Source organism: Wickerhamomyces ciferrii, contig 00048 (genome assembly GCF_000313485.1).
Source record: "Wickerhamomyces ciferrii WGS project CAIF00000000 data, strain NRRL Y-1031 F-60-10, contig 00048, whole genome shotgun sequence".
Classification (NCBI taxonomy): Eukaryota; Fungi; Ascomycota; class Saccharomycetes; order Phaffomycetales; family Wickerhamomycetaceae; genus Hansenula; species Hansenula ciferrii.
The window spans coordinates 72,980-93,808 of record NW_011887692.1 but is presented as its reverse complement, the minus strand read 5'-3'; the positions used below and the strand labels follow the sequence as shown (position 1 = coordinate 93,808).

The window sequence follows — 20,829 nt, the reverse complement described above, 5'->3', positions numbered from 1 at the left end:
ATTTCATACGTATATACAATGATGATGAATCTCAGGTACTAGCGACTCGCGACCGCGACGACCTATTTTGAAACTTTAACGCGCAAAAAAAGATAGCAAAATGATACATCACATTCAATAGTATTGAATATTAAAGATATTGAATTTCTTCTTGATAATTATAAAAAGTTCACTTCTATAATAATTCAAATAGCAGGCTCATAAAACATCATGAATTCTTCAAGACCTTTGATCAGTTTTTACAGAAAATGTTTCTCTGCTGTTTCCAAAAATCCTTATACTCAAAAGGCAAATGCATCATCATATGTTAAGAAGCCTTCATCCACATCATATGCTTCGAAGTATAAAAAGAATACTTCAACCTCTAGTTCTGCTCCGTCATTAGCAGCTAAAGCAACTTCAACCACAACTGAAACCACCCCAGGAGATGAAATTTTCAACAACGATCCTTTTTCTGAACCTAAAGATACCTCAACATCTTCAGGTTCTTTAGCAAAATCACCATTCGATAACCCAAAACTATTGAATACAATCTTTCCGCAAAATTTGCAAGATAAACCAGAACAATCAGCATCTCCCTTTGGTAGTGAAATCAACTGGTCTTCTTCTTATTATGGTATTGGTACTGCACCTTTCCCACCAGAAGCACAAGAAGTTTTAGCTGCACCATTGGACCCAAAAGATATTGAGATAAAACCTGATGGGATCATTTATTTACCTGAAATCAAATACCGTCGTATATTAAACAAAGCATTTGGTGCTGGTGGCTGGGGTCTCGTTCCAAGATCAGAAACAATTGTTACAGACAGCTTAGTTACAAGAGAATATGCCTTGGTGTGTTTGGGTCGTTTAGTTAGTATTGTAAGAGGTGAACAAGATTTTTTTTCAAAATCAGGTATTGCTACTGCTACAGAAGGCTGTAAAAGTAATGCCTTGATGAGAGGCTGCAAAGATTTGGGTATTGCTTCAGAATTGTGGGACCCTGTTTTCATCAAAGGCTTTAAATCCACATATTGTGAAGATAAATTCGTTGAACATGTTACAACCAAAAGGATGAAAAAACTTTGGAAAAGAAAAGATAGAACCTATGATTATCCATACAAACTCGCAACTAAATGATGAGTGGATTAAAGGAAAAGGTAATTTATTTACGTAACATGATTCGTGTAACATATATCTAATTTTGACTTCTACGATCTTGCTCCTGTAGATATGTAGATTTCATAGCTATTCATTAAAATTTCGTTACCCCATCAGGCAATTGTTATACGAAAAATCCTTTCAATCTGGGGGCTCTTTCTTGCTGACTTTTGTTTTTGTTTTCATCCAGCAGCTGGGAAGTTATAGTGTTGTGAGTTGATGGGGATGAAGATGATGGTGATAATGAATCACTTGGATGTTGAGATGTAAATGGGCCTTTTGTTGGTTCCAAATGATTTGACACTGCATAAGCAATATCATCAATCGTGGGTATAGCTTCCACTTGACTTGAATCATAATTCTCATTTGATACATGTCTGCTATTCAATGATCTTGAAGTGCCTCTACTTTGTGACCCTGATACCTGTGCACTCAATGAGGATGATGATGACTTGGATCTCAGATTGTCGCTACTTCTTTTCTTGAACCTTTTTGGGTCCGTCTTTGAATCATAGTTGGTGTTGTTTGTACTTCTGGTCACACTGGATTTTCTACTTCTAGTTTTTTGAATCTCGAGAGGAACAATATTCTGAGCAGCTGACTGCACATTCTCTCCATTGAGAAATCTATTATTAGATTTCGAATCCTTCGTCTGGATAGAATTGCTTGGATTTCTTGACCTTGGTGATTTAACAATTGTTTTTTCCAATGACCAGCTTGAAGATTTTGATTTTCCCAATCTTAGTAATGAGAAAATTCTTTCAAATAAATGATTATTAAAGCAAGTCTGTTCCAATAGTCTGATTGAATAATTATCGACTTCTTCTTCTGATACTTGTAGATTAAGAACTTTAAAACATAAATAGCAAATTCGGGGTAGTAATGTTGATCGATAAAATTCAACAAGATATGGTGAAATAGCTCTATATTGTGAGGCATAGAACAGTGAAAAGAACAGTCTCATATGATTGTTGACACCTCCATATTGAATAAAGCACAATAAAAACCAGTATGTCAGCCAATATCTAAGAATATGAATTGAATAAGTTGTATCTTTTGTTGACTTTGGCGCCTTGTTGGTAACCTCAAGAGTTTTCAAAGTTAAGATCAGAGGAATAACAATGGAGACACAAAATTCTGCAATTGGTATTAGATGATTATCAAATATCATAGTTGAGTTAATGAAAGCACTGCTTTTAAATGTTGCAATTTCACCAATATTCTTTTCCCCTTTCCTCAAATTTGACCTTCTTCTTCACAGGCAGTGTTGATAATTCTTCAGTGTACTAATAATAAAAGGGAAAAATGAGGGACTCCTTTGGGTATAACCTGTTTTTTTTTAACGATTGTCTTATAGTTGGATGTATTTATCAATATTAAAAGTTTGTGAACCCTATTTTATCGTTTCTCGTGAGACCTCATCGCAGAGGTTTAGCAAGTCCTGTTTGTGAACAATTGGATTTTTTTGTAGATCTTTCCTAGATCTTCGGTCCGGGAACACAGCGAAAAGTTCATACGTCATACGTGAAGAATTCTAGAACATCAGCTACAACTTACAAGTTTTATGGTAGAATTTTAGTTGAATTCACTTCATCACCTTCATATTCACCACAACAGTGTTGTCCATCTTTATATTCCCCTTCTTGCTAACACTTAAAGACTGGCTCGATGTTTGTAAAGCACTTGAGCTGACAAATATAGTAGAGTTCTTCATAATGGAAACACCATTAACAATCTTGACTCTTAACACACTTGTAGCTAAAACCTCATCTTCGACTTTACATGTTCCATGATAGTCAAAGTTCAAGTCTGATAAGTAATCATTAACAAATTCTGTGTCAATATCTTGATTGAACTGGTCCACTGACAGGGCTGGAAGTAATTCCATCTTCAATCGAAGACCTGAAATAGAACTTAAATAAATATTTTTCACTGATGCTCCTTCATGAATCTCGACTCTTGTTTCAACTATAACATCTCTAATTAAATTTCGATCACCAATTAAAAATTCCAATGTTACTGTGGTGGGTTCTCTAAAGCAAATAGCATTCGGCCTTGCATACCTTTGGTAGAAAGCAGTGGATAACTCAATAGGGTTATCATTCAACTTCCACTGATCATGAAACTTGGCGTCTATCAGAAACGCATCAGGGTCATTTAAGTAATTTGCAAATAAACTTGTGACTAATTCTGGTACTTCACATTGTTTTGACAATTCCTGATTGCTGATTGAGCTCTTTACTCGAGGCTTTACTGATTCTTTGAAAAACAGAGTTGCGTTGTTGTATTTTGTGAGGCTCTCAAATTTTTCCTGAGACCACTCCTTGAGTGATGTGTATAAATTATGCATCAACCCTTTTGACGATTCATTTACAGAATCTCTCCTATTTTCATGAAGATCAAAGTCAGATCTTTGAGTGACATTAATCACAGGGTCTGTGAAATTCTTCGAAATGATATTTTTTAGTGGATGACGTTTATGATAATTATACTGATCGAGTTTTCCTTTTGGTATCCACAAAGGATGTCCTTCTGTTGAAAAAACTGCACGTTTGTCAAAATTCATTTCATTATCTTCATCAAACAACAGATACAGATACATGAATGTTTCACTAAGAACAAATGATTCCATTCTATTTTGTAGTTCTTTTGTTCTGACATCTCTATAACCTGCAAATCCACATTCGACTTTGAAATTTTCAACATAATCATTTAAAATTTTTTCGCCAACTCTTAAATAAAATGGATCTCTTGTGGCCCTGTAAAGATAATATGTCGATTCTATGAATTCTGGTCTTAATATATACCACTCTAAAGATACCGGATCTTTTGTGCCAGAGCCAAATATCTTTGTGGTTGGACTTGAGGGTAAAAAATCCCACCGTTCTGGTATACCCTGATATTGATTCCATAGCTTGACATAAGGAATATGGCTTTTGATTGCATCATCAACATTACCGGCTAATACCAGAAGACCGGGGAAGAACGCACCCAAAGCATCAATCCATGGGCTGACTAACAACCCAGAATCGACATTGACGTTTCCAAAGAACCACTCATTTTTAGAATGGGTCGATAGTGCCTTGTATGATCTTTCCCAAACATCCAATAGCTCATTGTCATCAAACAAAATTGCTCCTTTTAGTGCATACTCATAAAAGGAATCAATTGATGCACCAATACCAGTAGTAGCATCGATCCAAATACCTTTGACGGGTTCAATTGTCATGGGAAGTAAATCCAACTTACTTCTTGAATTCCATAATTTGAAAAAAGTTTCTCTTGAATATCTTTCAAACGATGTATTATTTGTTAATATTGACAATAAACTCATCTCCACAAAGGGACTTGCCGCACCAGCTGTACATGTGTCTTCATATAGTTTTTTAGGTATATTTGAAGCACCGTTTTTCAAGTTGATTCTTGGTAAGGGGATACCATTACCATATTTTTCATATGCTGGCAATAATTTGAGCCCCAATTCTTGAGCTTTTATTAGCAAATATCCGTCATAGTTTGTTAATCTGAACTTATCGACTGCATAAAGATGAGCTGATAACAAAGAACCAAGAGCTCTGATTGCAGTTTCAAACACTTGTACTGTTGAGTCAACATCAAAATTCAAGTCTCGTATGAAGGTAATGTATTTAGTGAATTGCTCAACTTCTCCCATTATTGCAAATGTGGTTATGGAATCTAATAAAGTGACAGAATAGTTCCCCAATACATCATTTCTATTAATGTTTAGTATATCTGAATCTTTTGTATAAGCTTCGCATGAAATGGGACGAACTTCATCTAGGGGATACCCATGCTCCATATAAGAGTTCCATCCGTGATAAAACAATGAACGAGTTTGGTTCTTTAAATGTGATATGTGTTGTTTTGTATATGAACTTTCAATAATTTCATAACCATGTGAGAAACCTAACCATATAGTAAGATTAAGTAAACATAGCAGGGAGGAGAACCGTTTCATATCCGAGTCACCATTAACCACAGTTTTAATCAGAAGCTCTTTTTTGTTTTTTTGAATAATTAAAACTTCGTTAAACCCAACTTTTAATTTAAAATATCTAAGCTGCTAATCAGTGGAGAACCAGTTACCATAATTATATAAACTTGCAATTTGGCGCGCGCGCCAGGCTCCAGCTCATATCCGACTAAATATCACATGACTAAAAAAGAGAGATCGACTTTTGTTTACTTTTACACAAAATCGGAAATAATTACTGGCAGATGGATCTTCAAAACCAGTACCAGATACCCATGCTTTAAATTTGCTTCAAAATTAATATACGTATTTAAGTACAGCTCTCTAAGTTTTATCTCTTCACTCATAAGTCTGATACATTCAAGAGATCCCTTTGCAAAAGCTTGAAAAATCATGTCACAAAATCAATCAACAGTTCAACCATTACATCCAATTCTTGATAGTAAAGAGAACGTTGCTAAAGCAAGAGTTCATGAACTTGCCACACAGCAGTATGTATTATAATATGCTTAAACTCCCTTCAGAATTCTAACAATAAATTAGAAAACTTAAATACGTTTCACCATCTGATAAGAAAGAAAACTTATCACCAACATCAAAAAAATTAATGGATCATAAAATGAAGCATCTCTATAAGTAAGTTGTCGTCCAATCAAGTCCATTGAAATCTTTCCATATGCTAACTAGTGAATCAATAGAAATCCAGTCAAAAAGCTATCAGGCTTAAGATTAGAAGCCGCAGCTTCATCTGATGAAGAATGATATTTGATGATGAAAGTAACATTATTTATAATACATACAAGGTTTTTGGGGATTATTTTTTTTAATATGGTTAAGATTACATTTTTATATTTGGTTTATTTCTTTTCACTTTTTTTTATGATATTTAGTTAGGGAATATGGGCTCTTTGAATGGATACGTTATATGCAGTTTCTTTATGAGTAAATAATTAAAGATATATATGCTCAAAGAATGTATTTTTATGTATACCTTTCACTCATAGACGTATGATTTGTTTCTTGTTGGTTCAAAGGTTTAAAACTCTTACAAGCCAAATTATATGCGTATATTTGTGTGTGTGTGTGTGTGCTCTGATTTAATTTTTTCACTTCTACTGATTTAATTTTTTATTTATAAGTTATAATATTATACTACCGTTTTGTATCCAATTGAATTTGCATTTTGTAGTTATACAAAACTATGTATTTTGCTTTTCGAACCCTCATCACGCATTTAATATATAATTGCACGTGACTTTACAGTCTGTGACTGTCTTTTCATACAGCTGAAAAAGTTGGTGTTCGGAGTTTTCATGTTGGGGAACTGGTCAGAAAATAATAATGTGCGTTTGAAAAACATAACTTTTGTCTGTCAATATTTGTCGGGTCTATTTTGAGCGCGCCCATCTTTGAAGCCTGAGAGTATGTGCAGTTACACAGTTTGTATGGTGAAAAAAAAATCAACTCTTTTTTCACTACGGTAAAATTAAACATCAAAACTTGGTTTCTTTAGTTAACAATCTTGATTAAAGACCTTATATCAACTCATCAAAAATGGCTAGAGGTCCAAAGAAACATCTTAAAAGATTAGCAGCTCCATCCCACTGGATGTTGGACAAGTTAAGTGGTACTTATGCTCCACGTCCTTCAGCTGGTCCACACAAATTAAGAGAATCATTACCATTAATTGTCTTTTTAAGAAACCGTCTTAAATATGCTTTGAACGGTCGTGAAGTTAAAGCTATCTTAATGCAACGTCATGTTAAAGTTGATGGTAAAGTTAGAACTGATGCTACTTTCCCAGCCGGTTTCATGGATGTTATTACATTAGAAGCTACAAATGAAAACTTCAGATTAGTCTACGATGTTAAAGGTAGATTTGCTGTTCACAGAATCTCTGATGAAGAAGCTTCATACAAATTAGGTAAAGTTAAACAAGTTGCTTTAGGTAAAAGAGGTGTTCCATACGTTGTTACTCATGATGGTAGAACTATTCGTTATCCAGATCCAGCTATCAAAATCAACGATACTGTTAAAATTGACTTAGAATCAGGTAAGATTTCAGATTTCATCAAATTTGACACTGGTAAATTGGTCTATGTTACTGGTGGTCGTAACTTGGGTCGTGTTGGTGTTATTACTCACCGTGAACGTCATGAAGGTGGTTTTGATTTAGTTCATATTAAAGATTCTTTAGAAAACACTTTCGTCACCAGATTACAAAACGTTTTCGTTATTGGTGAACCAGGTAAACCATACATTTCATTACCAAAAGGTAAAGGTATCAAATTATCAATTTCTGAAGAACGTGACAGAAGAAGAGCTCAATCAGGTTTATAAATTAAATGAGGATTTTTCTAACGTTAGAGTCATTATTCAAAAAATCAATATAAAGCAAAAATATTATAAAGGGGGGAATAGCGAAGAAGTTTTTTCATAATGGGTCGGTTTGTTATGTCTTTTTCAAATCGTCTCATTTTAATGATTTTGTATCAATCATTATCTTTTTTTATGATCTAATTGAAAAGGTAAGGTTGTGCAATTGTATATTGTTATGGTTGACAGCTTATTGTTGTCGTTCTGTTTAAATGAGATCAAAAAAAAACAAATATTAAAAGTGTAAAATAACTTATGTTTCATATATTGTAGGTTATTCGGATTCATTAGATTATCATGACCAATGATTTTGGACGTATTGGCGCAACAATGTCCCTGTACTTTCACCTCCATAATATTGGATATCACTACTTGTAATATTTCTTTCAAGTACTTTATGACGATGATTCAAAAGATTGATAGCTGAAATCAAATATGGTTCAATGAAGCTGTAGAATACGACATCTACATCTTCTTTACCTGGTACAAATTCTTGATAAGTCTGAACCACGTTTGGTGAAGGATGATATTGAATGGAGTTATGCGAAACATCATCCCCATTACAACCTAAATCATCCGAAGTTGTTTGGCCTTTTTTCAAATAGGATTCTTTAACAAAAGGACAAGAATGGTGTGGTACTTTGACGTGACTCTGCTTTTGATCTATTAATAATTGGTCAAATTTATCTCGTTGTTCAAGCTTAAACCCAATAGTAGTTTTCTCCGGTGATGCCAGCTCATTTGTTGTCATGAAAAATGCTTGATCGTTCAAATATGATTCAAGTCTAAAGGCCAAATCTTTGTGTAATTTAATGAAATTCCAGCTATTTTCAAAAGGGGATATTGTGAATTGTGTATCGGTAGTAAAGTTGCCTTTATAAAGGTCGTAACGTATGCTTCCTGAATTGATTAGAATTATTCTATTTGTTTTGGTAACGTCCCGGTCAATTGTATTTTCTAAAGTTGGTAAAATTGAGCTATTCAAAAATGTATAAAGGTTAGTAGGGTGCCCATATTGGTGCTCATTCAACATGTAATTTTTTGGAACGTAACCAAAACTAAATGTTAAGTTCAATTTTTTCCTAGTATCTTTTATTAATCTGGAAACCTCGAGGCCTTCATCCGTATCAAAATTACTTTTACTCTTGAATGAGTGATGAATGAAACTTTCTCTATTGAAATCAATATATTTTCTTGTGAATTTTGGATGATCGTAATCTGTAATATTGACTGAAGCCCAACCTACTGTTTCACAATATCTACCACTTTGTAATCCTGCAGCTTTATGATCTAAAATAGAATAATCTCTAATATGAGAATGACCTCCAAAATAATGAATAATTAACTTTGGATAAATACGTCTTAATCGAATATGTAGGTATAATAGCTCTTCATGTTCAAGATCTGTAACAGGTATATGACCAAAAATGATAATAAAGTCTAAATCATCCTGTGTAAAAGTTGATGTAACATTTTTAAACCAATTTTGCTCGATAGCTTCTTTTATTGGGAATACTTTAGTTCTTGAATTAAATCTTTTAAAGTCAAACAAAAATGAGAGCGATAGAACCCTGTAGCGCTGGTTTTTAGTTTCGAAGTATCTATATTTTGAACCAAATGGTTGCCATTGACCATTGTCTGTTTTAAATTCCACATTTGAACTAACATAATGTTCACCATATCGTTTTACGGAGACTTCAAACTCTTGAATTGAATAATCCTCATAATATAGTTCGTGGTTTCCAATAGTTACTAGATCGTAATTTTGTTTATTGAATATTGGTGTGGATTTTCTTCCATTTGGTCTTGTTGCATCACTCAATCCATTACCATCGTGTTTATCCCCTGTATCAATCAATAATAAATCTTTGCCCTTTGCATTGGCAATTTCATGTAAATTAGTAGTGAAAGAAATAAAATCACCCCAATCAGCACTATACTGCTTTTGATTTAAATGTCCAGCTAGCCAGCCGTGTGTATCAGTAGTATGAATAAAGTTCAAGTCACCCCAAACTAGATCCCTAAAATGTGAATTCTTTGGAGGAGAGATATGTGGTTGCTGTTGTATCATGAAAGCCACTGCTCCAGTCAGCAATTGCAAGAACCTTAAAGCCAGAATCATATCCATATTATCAGATGTCAGGAGCTTAAATGATATAAAAAGACAAATAGCTGATTAATGAGTAACTTAAACATTCGCTTTGAATTTGATTTGTTTATATAATCTATAACTTGATTTTCGTGATCCGGAGTAATTTCCTAATGTGGTACCAACTCCGATACGCAATTCCTACTTCGAAAAAATTGTTGAATGATAATTATTGATCATAAAGTATGTACCTAGTTCCTACTTCTATTATAATGATTAATAAACAACTTGAAAAAAAAAATCCCATATTCAACAATGAAGCCCAAAAATGGTGATCTTGAATCTGCATCGATAGATATTGAATTAGCGGACATCAGCTCAATTTTGAATTATGAAAAATTTCATGAAAATTTCACCTTGGATGATTCTGGTTTATTACAATTTGATAATTCTAGCTAGAAAAAACCAAAGAACTGGACATGGAAAACTAAATGCATTTATACTGGTACTTATGGTGCTATCACACTTTGTGCACAATTAAACTCAACCACAATGGCTGCGGCTAGATTTCCTGAGTTGATTAAAGCAGAATTTGGTGTCGGGAGAGAGATTACATTATTAACAACAACTTTATATTTGTTAGGTATAGCATTGGGTCCAATGATATTTGGACCAGTATCAGAAGTTTATGGTAGAAAATCTGGTGTATTGATTCCTTTGTTCATATCTTCAATTTTCACTTTCGCAACAGCAAGTACTTATAATGTTGCAAGTATGATGATTTGTAGATTTTTTTCAGGTTTTTTCGCTGGTGCTCCAATTGTTTCTTCTGGTGGTGTTTTAGCAGATCTATGGAATCCTGCTGAAAGAGGTTCAGCACTTGCTGTTTATTCGCTATTTGTTGCTGGTGGTGTTGCCTTTGGTCCAACTATAAGCTCTTTATTAATGTACGCTGAAAATGAGCAAAGTGCATGGAGGATCCCCCAATATTTTTCAGGTTTAGTGAGCTTAACTTTATGCTTATTGACTGCATATTTGTCTCAAGAAACGTATGAACCTATTGTACTAGCAAGATTAGCAAAACATATGAGAATAAAATCAGGGAAATGGAGTATTCATGCAAAACATGACGAATGGAAATTAACTACTGAAGAGTTTATACACGTTCACCTATTACGACCATTTAAAATGTTGATAACACCAATAGTGGCATTTATTGTGTTATTTGCAAGTTATACATACGCTATATTATACTTATTTATAACAACAATAGCAGATGCTTTTAATATATCAAGAGGTTGGACAGGAACAATTTCAACATTACCAAATTTTGCATTATTTTTAGGTATTTGTTTAGGTTGTCTTCTACAGATTATTGGGACTAATGATTATGCTAAAAAAGTTGCAAAAAATGATGGGAAAGCAATACCAGAAGAAAGGTTTTCAGTTATGATATATACTGCCTGGCTTATTCCTGTGGGTTTGTTTATGTTTGGCTGGACTTCTGACAATTCTATACATTGGATTGTTCCTTGTTTGGGTATTTTTCTATTTGGGGTTGGGTTTTTGACTGTGTTTCAAGGTAATTTGAATTATCTTGTTGATGTTTATACGAAATATTCAGCTTCTGCAATTGCAGCTAATACATTTGCTAGATCTGTTGCAGCTGCAAGCTTCCCATTGTTTTCAAAGCAGTTATTTGAAAATTTAGGAATTCAATGGGGATCGAGTTTAATAGGGTTTATAGCATTGGGGATGGTTTCCATTCCATATTTTTTCCGCAGATATGGTGCAAAGATCAGATCTAAAAGCACAGTTAAACTTTTATAGATTCATTTAAACATTCAATCAATTATATAACTCTAAATGCCTATATAGTAGTTAATTCATGAACATGCTAGATATGTATTGTATAATATAACGCGCGAATTCAAGTTTCTCCAGACTTCATCTTGAAAAAAAAAAAAAAAAAAAAAGATTAACTAGAAAAGGGATGAAAGTTGCACCACAACATCAACTAATACATCACTATAATATAGTTCTTAGTTTTCAACAATGACACAACAAGAATCCACGGTTGATGAAGTCACAGCATCACAAAATGGTCGTTTACCAATCAAGTATCCAACACCATTTTTCAACAAAGAAGAACCTTATGAGCCATTAGATACTTCAAGTTTAACTAAAGGGGCATTTTGTTATTCTGCTACTGTTGGTCTTCTTGCCGCTGCTACCAGAAATGCTATAAGTAATGATTCTAAACATATATCAGGTATTGTCACTAAACATGGTAGATTATGGGGTGCAATTACAGCAGTTATAACTTCATATCAATTTAGTTACGCAGCTATATCTAACCTTAGAGAAAAGAATGACTACAAGAATGATGTACTATCTGGTGCAATATCTGGTGCAATTTTGGGATCTTTTAAAAAAAGTTTAAGTGCTTCATTGGGTACTGGATTAGCTTTAGGTTTATTAGGTGGATTACTTCGTTGGTCTGGTGGACTTTTAGGTACTGAAAACAATGCAATTAATGCGCGTGGTAAAGGTATTGACAGTGGATTAGTTCGTGAACAAAACTCCAATGGTGATGAAGAGTTCAAACAAGGATTTTGGGAAGTTGTTAGAAGAAGACCTTTGTCACATACCAAAGAATTTTTAGGAGATGCATGGGATAGAAGATAAATTTAATTGCTTCTTTTGACGTAACTACTAACTTATTTATTTATATTATTTATTTATTATTTATTAACTATTTATTCTTTTATTTATTCGAGTATATTATATTACAGATCATTGATGATTTCCTATATAAACAATACATGGTCATATTATCGTGAGCTTCATCAGAATAATTGTAGCCAGTCAGTTCGGAGATATTTTACATTATGTGTTTTGTCAGCATCAGATGTCATATTGTTGAACTATGTAGTGAAGAACACACTGTTTGTATGTAGATCAACATGAATCTGATAAGTAATATTAATATCGAAGAATTGAATAACCAACTACCAACTTACAAGTTTAATACGTTTCATAGATATCTCATTTAAGGTACAAATCATCATGATATTTACTATTGATATTGCTGATGTAATCCAAGTTTTTCTTTTTTTTTTCCCTACGTTTCTTCTGCCAAAAAAATAATAAAAAAAAATCAAATTTGCCTTTGAACTGATAGCGAAGAATCTTAATTAAACACAAACATTCAATCTTGTTTCTTCAATTCAAACAAAGGATTTTTTGAGAGTTAAAGGTTGTTGGTAGGAGTGAATCAAAGGTTATTAAAATGTACGTATTCAATGGATGTGGAAAGTCAGTTTTTCATGGTGGGGGTTTGGAGTTGTTTTAAACGGTTGGTGGAGTGCTGATCATGATATTGGTATAATAAGGACTTTATTATAGAATCCAGCTTTGAACCTCACAACCACTTGATAATTTGATTTCTCCCATAGTTTATAATTTATGTCAGAGAAAACTAACAGTTTTGTTTTAGACTTAGTACATTTTGATAAAAGAATTTACTATTGTTGCAAGCTATAAAATTGTCATATCCAAAAAATTTTAAGATTATATTATAACAAAATTTGATCAGTAAATAATTTCAAAAACAAGAACAAAAATTTACATCGCATTATTCAATAAACTTTTATAATTTAAAACTTAAACTCAATTGAAGCTTTTAATATACTGAGAATTTCCCCAAGTGATGGTTGATTTTGCAAAATCATTATTTGGCTTTGGTGGATTCCATCAAAATCCTAAAGTTTCAAACGAAAGATCACAAGTCATTAATCAACAACAAACACAAGAACAAGTACAATCAGAACAACCAAATATTGATGCTGAACATGCAAATGACTACAAATCTCAATCAATGTCTTCATCGGGTACACTTTTCCCTAATTTCCAACACACGTCAAATCCAACTACTGCCTTAAGTGACAATTCATTCGTCTACGGAACTACAACCAAATCTAACCAATATCAACCACAGGAAGTCTTATCACAAGTTGCAACTACAAACAATAGTACCAAACCAAATTCCCAACGTTCAACTACTAGTCCAACTCCAACTTCTCCAATTTCTAATAATACCAAAAATAATAATAATGAATTATCTTCACCAAAAGTAATTACTTCAAATCATCTAGATGTCACTAATAACAATACATCAGCACAAAATGGTGGTGCTATTCCAAGAGGTAAATTAAGAGTTAATATCATTGAAGCTAAAAATTTATTAACAAGATCTTCAAACGCACAACCCTATGTGGTTTGTACTTTTGAGAGTTCAGAATTTATTACTCATGGTCCTGAAAGTGTTGACAATCATCCAGCTTCGATTGATAAAAATCGTTATAATACAAATGGTTTGAGTAAAAGGGATAAATCTATACCTGCAGCAAGTAAAAGACCTTTATATTCAAGACAATCATCATCTCAATTTTTGAATAGACAAAGATATAATTATCCATCTTCATCAAATTTGGCTGATTCTCAAGAATTATCAAATAATTCAAATCCTGTATGGCATCATGAAACAATATTTGATGTCATTGGTTCTCATTCAGAATTAGATATTTCTGTTTATGATTCAGATGAAACTTTCTTAGGTCATGTAAGATTAAGACCAACAACTTTATCAAATCATAAAAATGTTGAATGGTATAAATTAGAATCAAGAGTTGATGGTGAAAATATTGATGGTGAAATTAAAGTCAGTTGGGATTATTCAATAACAAGAAAGAAACAATATGGTCCAACAGATTTTGAAGTTTTAAGATTATTAGGTAAAGGTACATTTGGTCAAGTTTTCCAAGTTAGAAAAATTGATACAGATCGTATTTATGCTATGAAAGTTTTATCTAAAAAAGTGATTGTTCGTAAAAAGGAAATTGCACATACAATTGGTGAACGTAATATTTTAGTTAGAACAGCAGGTGCTTCATCTCCATTTATTGTTGGATTAAAATTTTCATTCCAAACACCAGCAGATCTTTATTTAGTTACAGATTATATGAGTGGTGGTGAATTATTTTGGCATTTACAAAAAGAAGGTAGATTTGCTGAAGATCGTGCAAAATTTTATATTGCAGAATTAGTTTTATCATTAGAACATTTACATGATAATGGAATTGTTTATAGAGATTTAAAACCAGAAAATATTTTATTGGATGCTAATGGACATATTGCATTATGTGATTTTGGATTATCAAAAGCAGATTTATCAACTGGTGATACAACAAATACCTTTTGTGGTACAACAGAATATTTAGCTCCAGAAGTTTTATTAGATGAAGCTGGTTATACTAAAATGGTTGATTTTTGGTCATTAGGTGTTTTAATTTTTGAAATGTGTTGTGGTTGGTCACCATTTTATGCTGATAATACTCAACAAATGTATAAAAATATTGCATTTGGTAAAGTTCGTTTCCCAAAGGAAGTTTTAAGTCCAGAAGGTCGCTCGTTTGTTAAAGGGTTATTAAATAGAAATCCAAAACATAGATTAGGTTCACAAAATGATGCAAGAGAATTAAAAGCACATCCATTTTTCCATGATGTTGATTGGGAAGCTTTAACAACTAAAAAAGTTCCACCACCTTTTAAACCACATTTATCATCAGAAACAGATACATCAAATTTTGATCCAGAATTTACAAATACAAGTGCATCAGTTATAAATAAACAATTTCATTTAGCATCTACACCTTTAAGTCCTGGGGTTCAAGCAAATTTTAAAGGATTTACATTTGTTGATGAATCAACAATGGAAGATTTCCATAATAAAAGAGCTCAACAAGCTGGTTTTAAAGAATTTGGATCATTTATTCCAGGTAATCCACATTTACCTCCAACAGAAGATGTTATTGAAGATGATGAAGAAGATGATGATATTGATGAAGGAAATTTTGTTGATCATGATGGAGATCAAGAAATGGATGATCAATTTGTTAATGGTCAATTTGATCTGTGATTAATTATTCTTGATCTTCTTCTTTTATTCATTTTTAGCATCTTGATACATACACATATATTTGCATTTAAATCATTTTTGGATTGGGTTTCCATAAGGTTTTTTAAAACTTTTTATTTCATAATCTTTTACAAAATCAACATTATTTCCTTTTTAACTTGCTATTTTATTCATTTTCATATTGTCATGATAATTGAACTGGTGTTATTTTTTTTTTCTTGTTTCTTTACCTATTATTACTTTATTTTGGTCCCTTTGTGTGTTTTTTACTATGATTTTCCACCACTAATTGTTACTATATTTTAGATGATCTAGAGAATCTTATATACATTATATATAGCACTATTCATATTAAAGAATAGTTTTTTAATTTATTATATTAACGTTTATTAATTTAATAATTTGTATGTACTCGCGAATTCTCAATGGTACCTGTGTGTCCCCTATGCAATTTGTCCGTTTTGGGCGAAGTTCCGAAAGCAAAAAAATTAGTTCAACATTTCACAATGAGACAAATTTTGAACAGAAGCAGCATTAAAATTAAAAGTGCAATTCTGGTTATAAATAAACATAAATTTCAGCACCTCATTTGAAATTTTAAAATCACACATTTGAACCAAACGACACAGCTAATTCAGACTGATTCAAAGTTTAGATCCAGAACATTGTTATTCAGGTACACAATTTAGTAATCCAATAATAGTGGAGGCGATCAAAAGAGTGAGAAAAAAAAAATTAAAGACAAATATCGTCTGATCAGGTAATCAAAGTTATAACCAGTTTCATAAGTAATAAGAAATTAATTCAAGAGATAACTTTACTTCTTCATCCATTGTTATCAATTATCCTAATTGAAACATCCATCATTTCTTACACTAATAAAACGAATGCAATAACAAAAGTGGTTTTTAAATCAAAAGTTTTGAGTTGTATATACAGGAGTTTTAATTTAATTTCAGTTTAAAGATGGCTCCAAGAACTAAAAGTGAAACCACACCAGAATCTAAAAGTGGAGATAGTACACATGGATCAATTAGTTTGAATGCTTCTCTTGGAATACCTTTAACTAATGCATCATCAACAACTTCTGGTTCAACAGATTTTGTAAAGAAGTTATTTTTAATGTTGGAGGAAAATGATTATGATAAAATTGTTAGATGGACAACTAAAGGTGATTCATTTGTGGTGCTGGATACCAATGAATTTACAAAAGAAATATTACCAAAGCATTTTAAACATTCAAATTTTGCAAGTTTTGTTCGTCAATTAAATAAATATGATTTCCATAAAGTTAAATTATCAAATGAAGAAAAACAAATGAATGAATATGGTGATGGTGCTTGGGAATTTAAACATCCTGATTTTAGAAAACATGATCGTGAAGCATTAGAAACAATCAAAAGAAAAGGTCCAGCTCAAAAAAGATCAAGTGAAGAAACTAATAGTAATGAAACCATTAATAAATTAGAAGATACTGTATCAAAATTGAAAAATGATCAAAAAAATCTTGCAGATGAATTAAAATTAATGAATTCTAAATATACTACAGTTATTGAATCAATTATAACGTTGAAAAATACAAATGATCGTTATTTCAGAAGTATATCAAGTTTAGTAAATTGTCTTGCTTCAAATGGTATAAAATTACCTCAATTGGACTTACCACCAATTGATTCACCGGTTTTACAACCACCACCAACTCATGAAGCACATCATCAACATCAACAATTACTAGGCTTACCACAAGAGCAACAACAGCAACAGCAACAGCAACAGCAACAACAACCTCAGCAGCCTCAGCAGCCTCAACCACATCAACCACATCAACCAGCTACACAACAAATCACACAAGATACTGTTGATCGTCCACCTTCACAAACACAATCACCTCCAAAACCTTTAAGACCAGGTTTCCATGTTTTATTTGTTGAAGATGATGCTGTTTGTATTCAATTATGTCAAAAATTCTTACTTAAATATGGTTGTACAGTTCAAGTTGCAACAGATGGTTTAACTGCAATTTCAGCTTTAGAAAATTCTAAATATGATATTGTTTTCATGGATATTGTTATGCCAAATTTAGATGGTGCAACTGCAACATCAATTGTTAGAAGTTTTGATCCACAAACACCTATCATTGCAATGACTGGTAATATTAATGAACAAGATCTTGTTTCATATTTACAACATGGTATGAATGATATTTTAGCAAAACCTTTTACAAAAGATGATTTATATTTGATGCTACAAAAATATTTAAGCACAAGGGTACCGCTTATGTATCAAACACAAGCTCAACAACAAGCTCAACAGCAGCAACAACAACAACAACAACAGCAGCAATCACAACAACAACAACCTTCACAACCAAACCACAATGATAATGAACCCTTTTTAAAAAAGCAAAAAGTCTGATATAAAAACTAATATTGTTATTATTGTCATTCTCTGTTATATATTTGTTTTCTCATTTAGTTCTTTACTATTCTTTTTCTTTTTCTTTTTCATATTTTTTTAAGTTTTTCAGGGTCTTTGTTTGATAATCAAAAAATTTTAGTGTTTAGTGTTTGTTACTATATGGTATTAATTAAATTACAACTTGCTGAACAATTTTAAATACAATATTGGTATCCTTAATATTATGTACTATACGTAAATGTGATCTATTGTAGATTTAAATCATAATTTATGATTCATTGTTAACTGCAACAACTTTTTCATCAAATCTAACAGATTTTCTTCTTGATCTTTCTTCACCATTAATTATTGGTGTTTCTATTTCAAATTCTTCACCATCATGATTTTCATTTAAAAATTTTTTAACATCAGCTTTACTTTGATTTGAAGAAGCTTCATTTGATTTTTTCCTTTGAATAATTTTTGAATCATCTTTACATTTTTTACAATTACAAATAAATCCCCAATTAACTCTAAGTTCTCTTAATCTTTGATTTAAAGAATGAGAAGGATTAACATAACTTGTAGTTAATTCTTCATTTGCTTTAATATCTCTTTTAGCATAAACTTTAATACCATCAGTTTTTTTTTCACCAAATTTAACACGAACATTTGGATCACAATTATGATTTAAATGAGATTGAATTAAAAATAATGAACCATCAATATTATTAATATTATAAGTACCTAAATTAGTTAAAAATTCTTCATAAGAAATTTGATTTATTGGGAAAATTGAATTAAATAATTCAAAACCTTGTTTCCAAAGAGATTCTTGTTGTTCCTTAACAAATAAAGCACCACCACCATTATTATTATTATCAAAACTTGCACCAATACCAGAAGAATCAATAGCTTTATATCTAATATCTTGACGAACTTTAGCCATTGCATCAAATTGTTTAGCCAAGACACCAGATTTATCAGTAATAATATAACTATGAATTAATCCAATTGCAAAAGCAGCATTCCATTTATTTTCTTGACAAAATTTTTCATATTTAATCCAATTTGAAGAAATAATTTGCTTTTTGGAATTTTGCTTTTTTGGATCATCATGATAAACATTATGTTTTAATAATTGATGAACTTTATCATTTTTTTTACAAAATTGTGAACACCAAACATCACGACAAACATTACAATCAAGACCTTTTAAAACTGATCTTGAAGAATTATTTGAAGAAATTAAAGAACCACAATAAGTACAAGCTTTTGAATTTGCAATTAGATTAACACGATCTAAAGGTGGAATGAAAAATAATGGGGTTTTTTCCTCCCAAATTAAATCACCTTCTTTGAAAAGATTTGTTGAATAAAGACCTTTACCTCTATTTTTAGTAAATTGTAATCTAATATTTTTGGGTAGATTTATATCTGGAGTTTCTTTTGAAGTGATTTCATTTGCATAAGTATATTGTTGAGCACTATTAAGTAAATTATAACTTTTCAATACAGTTTTCAATCTTTTTTCACTTAAGGACCAATTTGGATGATCATTTTTAACTAAAAGATGTAATTTACCAATACCTAAATCTTCATTAGCAGAATCATCTTTCCATAATTTAATAACAGCTTCGACAATACGACGTTCATGAGGAATTTCTGGTTCAGTGGACTGAGGTGTTTCCTCTTTGTCATTAATTTGCAAGATCTCAATATTGGGTACAGGCATTATTATTGATTGAAACTTCGATTCTTTAATACTCTTTGAAAAGTTTTGTTTTAGTGGTCTTCGGACTATTTAAAAATTGATGAGGTGGAAAAACTTTAGATTTCGCGGGGGAAGGTCTCGATTTTCTGACTTTTTGACCCACAAGGAAACAAGAAACCAATATCAATTAGAACAAAAAGATCTTTTGGTGGATTTTATACTAAAAGATTGAAAAGTTGAAAGAATTGATTGGTTAGTGATGTTCATGAGAAGTGTCAAATCCAGTGCTCGTTTAGTGGGTTCCAAAAGAACCATTGGTTACAACTTTGTGCGGTTCAATTCTGTAAAGAGTACCACCTCCACATCTATAGATCCAAATATCAATTCAAGTTCAAATAATGGTTCCAATGGCTCAAATGGCTCCAATGGTTCAAGATCTGATGGTAATGACTCCAAGAATTCCAAATCATCAAATGCACCTTATTATATTGCATCTTTGATCTTAGGTATAGCTACTGCTCAATTCATTCCAATTAGTTCAATTGCTAAATTTTTAATAAGTGAAAAATTACCAAAACCAAATACTGAAGAAGCAATAATTTATCAAAATGAATTAGAGCAAGAATTACAAAATTTATCATTATATAAAAGTTTAATTTCAAATCCAAAATATCAATCAATTAGAGCATGGAATTATGTTGATTCAAATACATTAAATCAAATTTTAACAAGTGGTACATTATCAACACCAGGTGGATTTGCAATTAAACCAATATTATTTTTCAATAAAGAAGATAAAGAATCAATTTCAATATATCATGTTGGAGAAAAACTTTGTGGTTATCCATTTTTAGTTCATGGAGGTATATTAGCAACTATATTGGATGAAATTTTGAAAAGAACTTCTGCAATTGGATTTAATATAGATTCAATGGAATCTTATAAACCTGATACAATAAAGACTAAATCAATTGAATTACAATATAAATTCCCAACTGTTGCTAATAGTTTTTTGGTTATTAGATGTAAAGATGATAATGGGAAAGTTGATGGTAAGATTGAAACTTTAGATGGTAAATTATTAGTTCAAGGTTTAGGTATATTTGAAAAGCGTTGAATTAACCTTCAAGTTATATTAT

At 31.6% G+C, this 20,829-nt stretch overlaps 11 protein-coding genes across 11 annotated transcripts; 7 read left to right on the top strand and 4 right to left on the bottom strand.

Moving 5' to 3' along the window:
• Positions 1-210: 210 nt before the first annotated feature.
• On the top strand, positions 211-1,119 carry MGM101 (Mgm101p; the record flags this gene model as incomplete). The annotated part of the gene is made up of 1 exon (XM_011277323.1): positions 211-1,119. The coding sequence occupies one exon, from the start codon at positions 211-213 to the stop codon at positions 1,117-1,119; it is 909 nt and encodes a 302-aa protein (XP_011275625.1).
• Positions 1,120-1,264: 145 nt separating this feature from the next.
• BN7_2101 (uncharacterized protein) lies at positions 1,265-2,311 on the bottom strand (the record flags this gene model as incomplete). Its single annotated transcript, XM_011277322.1, has 1 exon — positions 1,265-2,311. One exon carries the CDS (start codon positions 2,309-2,311, stop codon positions 1,265-1,267), a length of 1,047 nt encoding a protein of 348 aa, XP_011275624.1.
• Positions 2,312-2,725: 414 nt separating this feature from the next.
• MNL1 (alpha-1,2-mannosidase MNL1) lies at positions 2,726-4,960 on the bottom strand (the record flags this gene model as incomplete). Its single annotated transcript, XM_011277321.1, has 1 exon — positions 2,726-4,960. One exon carries the CDS (start codon positions 4,958-4,960, stop codon positions 2,726-2,728), a length of 2,235 nt encoding a protein of 744 aa, XP_011275623.1.
• A 1,728-nt stretch (positions 4,961-6,688) lies between these two features.
• On the top strand, positions 6,689-7,474 carry RPS4 (40S ribosomal protein eS4; the record flags this gene model as incomplete). The annotated part of the gene is made up of 1 exon (XM_011277320.1): positions 6,689-7,474. The coding sequence occupies one exon, from the start codon at positions 6,689-6,691 to the stop codon at positions 7,472-7,474; it is 786 nt and encodes a 261-aa protein (XP_011275622.1).
• A 331-nt stretch (positions 7,475-7,805) lies between these two features.
• Positions 7,806-9,638, bottom strand: SMN1 (Smn1p; the record flags this gene model as incomplete). The annotated part of the gene is made up of 1 exon (XM_011277319.1): positions 7,806-9,638. The coding sequence occupies one exon, from the start codon at positions 9,636-9,638 to the stop codon at positions 7,806-7,808; it is 1,833 nt and encodes a 610-aa protein (XP_011275621.1).
• A 513-nt stretch (positions 9,639-10,151) lies between these two features.
• BN7_2097 (putative MFS-type transporter) lies at positions 10,152-11,429 on the top strand (the record flags this gene model as incomplete). The annotated part of the gene is made up of 1 exon (XM_011277318.1): positions 10,152-11,429. One exon carries the CDS (start codon positions 10,152-10,154, stop codon positions 11,427-11,429), a length of 1,278 nt encoding a protein of 425 aa, XP_011275620.1.
• A 225-nt stretch (positions 11,430-11,654) lies between these two features.
• BN7_2096 (Tim17/Tim22/Tim23/Pmp24 family protein) lies at positions 11,655-12,287 on the top strand (the record flags this gene model as incomplete). Its single annotated transcript, XM_011277317.1, has 1 exon — positions 11,655-12,287. The coding sequence occupies one exon, from the start codon at positions 11,655-11,657 to the stop codon at positions 12,285-12,287; it is 633 nt and encodes a 210-aa protein (XP_011275619.1).
• A 1,024-nt stretch (positions 12,288-13,311) lies between these two features.
• On the top strand, positions 13,312-15,579 carry SCH9 (serine/threonine protein kinase SCH9; the record flags this gene model as incomplete). The annotated part of the gene is made up of 1 exon (XM_011277316.1): positions 13,312-15,579. The coding sequence occupies one exon, from the start codon at positions 13,312-13,314 to the stop codon at positions 15,577-15,579; it is 2,268 nt and encodes a 755-aa protein (XP_011275618.1).
• A 966-nt stretch (positions 15,580-16,545) lies between these two features.
• Positions 16,546-17,994, top strand: BN7_2094 (Transcription factor SKN7; the record flags this gene model as incomplete). Its single annotated transcript, XM_011277315.1, has 1 exon — positions 16,546-17,994. One exon carries the CDS (start codon positions 16,546-16,548, stop codon positions 17,992-17,994), a length of 1,449 nt encoding a protein of 482 aa, XP_011275617.1.
• A 271-nt stretch (positions 17,995-18,265) lies between these two features.
• Positions 18,266-19,711, bottom strand: SET5 (S-adenosylmethionine-dependent methyltransferase; the record flags this gene model as incomplete). Its single annotated transcript, XM_011277314.1, has 1 exon — positions 18,266-19,711. One exon carries the CDS (start codon positions 19,709-19,711, stop codon positions 18,266-18,268), a length of 1,446 nt encoding a protein of 481 aa, XP_011275616.1.
• A 238-nt stretch (positions 19,712-19,949) lies between these two features.
• Positions 19,950-20,807, top strand: FMP10 (Fmp10p; the record flags this gene model as incomplete). Its single annotated transcript, XM_011277313.1, has 1 exon — positions 19,950-20,807. The coding sequence occupies one exon, from the start codon at positions 19,950-19,952 to the stop codon at positions 20,805-20,807; it is 858 nt and encodes a 285-aa protein (XP_011275615.1).
• Positions 20,808-20,829: the final 22 nt, after the last annotated feature.